General features: G+C 39.2%; 1 protein-coding gene across 1 annotated transcript; it reads right to left on the bottom strand.

The window, feature by feature from the left end:
* Window positions 1-3,778: 3,778 nt before the first annotated feature.
* On the bottom strand, window positions 3,779-4,844 carry LOC107790414 (uncharacterized). The gene has a single exon (XM_016612343.2). It carries the CDS (start codon window positions 4,623-4,625, stop codon window positions 4,035-4,037), a length of 591 nt encoding a protein of 196 aa, XP_016467829.1. The 5' UTR covers window positions 4,626-4,844; the 3' UTR covers window positions 3,779-4,034.
* Between the last annotated feature and the right edge of the window lie 200 nt (window positions 4,845-5,044).

Genomic DNA, 5,044 nt, shown 5'->3' with positions numbered 1-5,044 from the left:
AACCTTGAGAGAATGCAGAAGAACAGCACTTAGTCAAGGGGATACAATCAAGAGAAAGATCTACCATGGAGATGGGTCATGATGCCAGTTTTAGGGAGAACGGTAGTGGTGTACTGGTAAAAACTTACTAGTCCCGGTTTTTACATGTATTAATTAACTACAGTTTTGTGATAAGAGTGTATTTGAAGACATGTCTCGTGTATTTATTGCGTTGATATAAACACTTAATACGAGTAACTTTTTACCCTAGTGTACCATGTATCTATCTTATTATCATGGATATGGGCCCTGAAAACAAACAAGTTTGCAGGTGAAGTTCCACATCATTATCCATTAAGGAGGGAGATGGAACGAAAATTAGATTCAGGTCTCAGGACATATGCATGATTGCATGGATTAGGCATACACACCCCTGAGGGAAACATATTCAGATCTTTTGGGTTTCGCTGCTAATTCTGATGCGACCATCCAAATATATATAAAGAAATAGCTCTCAACAAATTCAATTCAGGAAATTTGACAGGACAAGATACGGAAAACGAGACTTAGATGGTTTGAGCATGTGAAAGAGGAGCGCAGATGCCTCGGTGAGGAGGTGCGAGAGGTTAGCCCAGGTGGATTTGAAGAGAGGCAAGAGGTAGGTCGAAAAAGTATTGGGGAGAGTTGATCATGCAAGATATGATGTTACTTCAGCTTACCGAGGACATGACCGTTAATAGGAAGGTGGGGAGGTCGAGAATTAAATTAGAGGGCTAGTAGGTAGTCAAGAGTATTTCTTTTACATAACAGTAGTATTAGTGTTAATCTGGTGCGACACTATTGTTAGACTTACAGCTTTTCTCTACTACATTCCAGGTAGGGGTAAGGCATGCGCACACACTACCCTCCCCAGACCCCACTTGTGGGATTATACTGGGATTGTTATTGCTGTTGATATTTGACAGGAGCAGTAACTTGAAAGTCTAACTAGGGTAATCAGCGAAAAAGCACACAGCATAGGCTAAAAAAGAAAAGAGACCTATAATATACCGAAGGAGAGAATTTGAGAAATGCATGGCCTCGAAGGAATACCATTCATCGTTGTATTAGTAAGGTTATTTGAGACAAAAGAACTTCCCTATGCTACTTTAACCAATTCTTTCCAATAGCATACATACCCAAAATCTTACAGGCAAACTGATATTCTACACCTTAAGCTGCTCAAATAGCACAAACTCGCAATCCCAGTGAGAACTGAATAACACGACTAAAAAGCAGCAAGTTCAAAACTAATTCAACAGGCAACGAGGTCAATATATTTTTACTCACTTTGAAAGGAAAAAATTTAGACTTAGAAAAATCTATGACCTAAATCACATATGCTGGATGAGGCTGACTGCCCATTCAACCTCTAAAGAGAACAAGAGAATGAGCAGCTGCAAAGACAGAGTCAACACTTGTCTTAACTACCAGGAGTTTTAATTTTTTATTTAGTTATTTATTTATTTTTGACAAGTGATCTGGAACATTAAGCTTCGAGCAGAAAATAAGTTTCTAGGTATTGAAACGTTTAAGCAAAACACCCCTTAGTTAAATGGACCTCTTATCAAGCAACACAAGGTCATCATATAACTATTTAAAAGAGGGTTGGGATGTACAGATGTTTCCTTTGGCCCAAGTGCAGGAACAGTGGATCATTGTTTTGTGTAAGAATACAAGATAATAAGCAAGCTAAACATTAATCATCAAAGATTAAAGGTTTGGATACTTGGATCAATTCAACCTTCTAAGAGATCACCTAATCTAAAAGAATATATCAGGGAACCATAGAGCATTGTCCCAAAATAAGAAGTTTCTTATCTGTAGAATATCTACATGATAGAAAGATGAATCTTTTTTTTTCATTAGTCCAAAGTTGTCTCAATTCTAAGTACTAAAGACTCGGGGGTCTAGGTTACTGCGGAGAGATCTAAAGCTAACAAGCATTCCTCACGTCATTCCCCGGAGGAAAACACTAGTGATTTCCCTTGAGAGAGCCAAAGAGAGATCAACTCATAGCGTAATGAGCATATCCTATCCATCATAAGTATCCCTCCAATATTTTGACCTCATAGCAGCCAAAAAAAAAGGCAGCCCGGTGCACTAACTTCCAGCTATGCCCCGGGTCCAGAGAAGGGCCGGTCCCCGCAGCCTTACCCTGCATTTCTGCAAGAGGCTGTTTCCACGGCTCATTGCAGCCAAGTATCTAATAAAATGACATTCTACAAGAGTTTACATAGCCATTGGCCAAGAACAACCTTATAATTCATTAGACTACCTCAGAATGAACTACTAAGGATCAACCACAACTTACTTACGGCCAACATACTGTTCATTTAAAATTAGGAAAGCATATATGCTTCTTATTCTTCAAAAAATCACTTTTGACAAGCTTAAGGCATCATAAAAAATTTAGTGAACTTTCCCATAGCCACCTCAAAGTCGCAACACTATGACTTCTTTTTAACACTCACGCTCCCTTCCCCCAAAACAATACAGACACATAAAGACCCAGTGACGGGCATGGACCAAGGTCAATTACCAAAGAATAAAACACCCCTAAGCGAATATGTCATCCTCCCTCTCCATGTCAAAGGGGCGGAACCGGCTCGTGGTTTTCATTCCCCTTCATCATCCACAACTAACAGGCCCCTACATACTAAAAACCTTCTTTGCTCCACACCACCCATCTCCCATTCCCTTCACCAAGTGAATTTGCAGTCTTCGCTTCTATAACCGCTGACCTGGCTAGATTCTGTCAACCACCAGCAAACCAACCTTCCTCTTTCTCACACCATTCTCTCTTCTAAGTTCTAACTAACCCGTGCAATTCAGACAGCACAATCCTCGAGTGCTTAACCTGTCTACCAACAAACCAACCTTCCTCTTTCTCACACAATTCTCTCTTCTAACTAACCTGTGCAATTCAGACTGCACAATCCCTGAGTACTTAACGGGCAAAAGGTTTTGTAATGAAACCAGAATTAACCTCTTCCATGCCATAACTAGTCCAACCTACTTATTTCACAACAGTTGCTTCACTATTCAACTAGAGTTAATTATACTCTTCGAGAGCTAATCAGCTCATCAATGTGGATTTCACAGGCTTGTTAGCACAATAGTATGTATAGAGTTCCTTTTTACCATTTCCATCAGTCAATGTAGGCACAAAGATATGTTGAGGGGGTAAACATTGTTGATCAGTTTGAGTCATTTGAAGAGATATATCTGACAAAGCTATCTAGAGGATTAAACAAGAACAAGAAGGGCTTAGTTTTAGACCAGAGAGAACATTCAGAAACCCAATACTTCAAAGGGATTAAGAGCAACATTTTTGAAATTGCATCTTATCTACGGTAAATACAAACCTGCACCTGTTGTTTACTCCAAACCAAACATTTTAACCTTACTGTCAAAAATTAAAGTGAGAATACATATCACGAAATCATGTTAAGTAATAAATGCATGTATAAAAGACACATGTCTTGCATCCATTAATTTGGTGTAATCGGATGCATGCAAGTTTTTACCTTTATGACTTTATCTACTCAGGATAAGATTATAAAATCATAACATCTGACAAAACAAAATTAACGATCATGCACAAGACCAGTTTCGTAAACGTGAGCTAAAAGCATCCTCTTTTTTATCAGGAGGATTTATATAACATTAAACAGCTGCTAAAGTAATGTTATAAAGAAGTGTCTAAGTTTCTGGAAGTATTCCCAGTATGTTGCAATCATATAGCTAAGGCAAGACAGATCAAAAGCAAATTCATGTCTCACCGCATGTAATGGAACGTTTAGTCATGTACAAGTAACTAAGTGAACCGTTTATGAAGTAACTTCTAATGCCATATAAACAGCTATGAATAGTCACAGATAGCTTATGTACAATTTGCTACGATAGGCAGAGTCCACAAATATATATACACTATTTACATTGAATCAGAGCAACAGCTCCAATAGAATTTACTCAGTAAAATTGAATTTACCAATTCAGTAGACAGATGTGAGTCACACAGGAACCTTGTCTCTAGTTGGATCACTGAATCCATCAGCCAAAATTCTCACCACTTTCTTGAACGCAAAATGCAAGCAATTCGACAACGCAACCCAACACATCAACTCGTAGACCAAATCAAAAGCCGGATCCGAAAACGAGTTAGACGATGATTCTTCCCAATTTGCCCCTCCAAATCCGTCAGAATTCCATCCCCTACCACCACCACTACCTCCGCCGCTCCAGCTACTACCACCGCCGCCAAACGGTCCGTCATAATCGAATAAAAATCCGTTATCATCTCCGTCATCATCTCCACTGCCGCCTAAGGACTTCCGTCTAGTCCGCCGCCTTGTCTTACGAGCTAGCCTTCGAGGTGCCGTTTTGACGTTGTTGTATTTAACAGGCGGCGGCGCTAGCACATCGACGGGGGAAATCACGGCGGATATTTGACGAACTCCGGCGGAGGAAGGAGATATTTGTTGCTCCGATGAGGAATCGGAGAGTGACAGAACGTTGTTGCGATTCAGAAGGAATTTTGAAAACCCTAGACCTTGGGTTGTGACCACCGTCGTTAGCGCGTCGGAGATCAAAGAAATTTCCATTGATAATATTTCAATCTGGATATCGGAAAAAAAAAATAGGATTTTTTTGGAATATCAATTTTGGGTTGAAGTTTTTATATGAGTGGTTCTTTGGAATTTTCAAGCGGCACAAGAGAGAAACGTGTGATTCTCTGCAAGCGTTGTTTTATTGCAACGATTTTTACGTGTTTTTCTTTTTTTCTTTTTCCTCTTTTCAATTTTGACGGCCTCGCTATTTGCAATTTGCAATTAAAAAGGTTCTAGTGAACATATGTTTGTGACCGGCTGGCGAATCGATATTTATAATAGCAAAATTTAATCCAAAAGCATATTCATAATTTAACTAGGAAACACAAACCATATCATAATAGGAAGACACTAAAAGGGTAAATAGATAGCAAATTCATAAAAACCTACAATATAGTCGTGGAGTATCTAAT

Source organism: Nicotiana tabacum, chromosome 14, assembly GCF_000715075.1.
Source record: "Nicotiana tabacum cultivar K326 chromosome 14, ASM71507v2, whole genome shotgun sequence".
NCBI lineage: Eukaryota > Viridiplantae > Streptophyta > Magnoliopsida > Solanales > Solanaceae > Nicotiana > Nicotiana tabacum.
Note: the sequence above shows the minus strand (reverse complement) of the source record. Positions and strands in the feature narration are given on the sequence as shown.

Coding starts and splice junctions, on each gene's coding strand:
- LOC107790414 (XM_016612343.2), bottom strand. CDS start 4,625: ATGGAAATTTCTTTGATCTCCGACGCGCTAACGACGGTGGTCACAACC.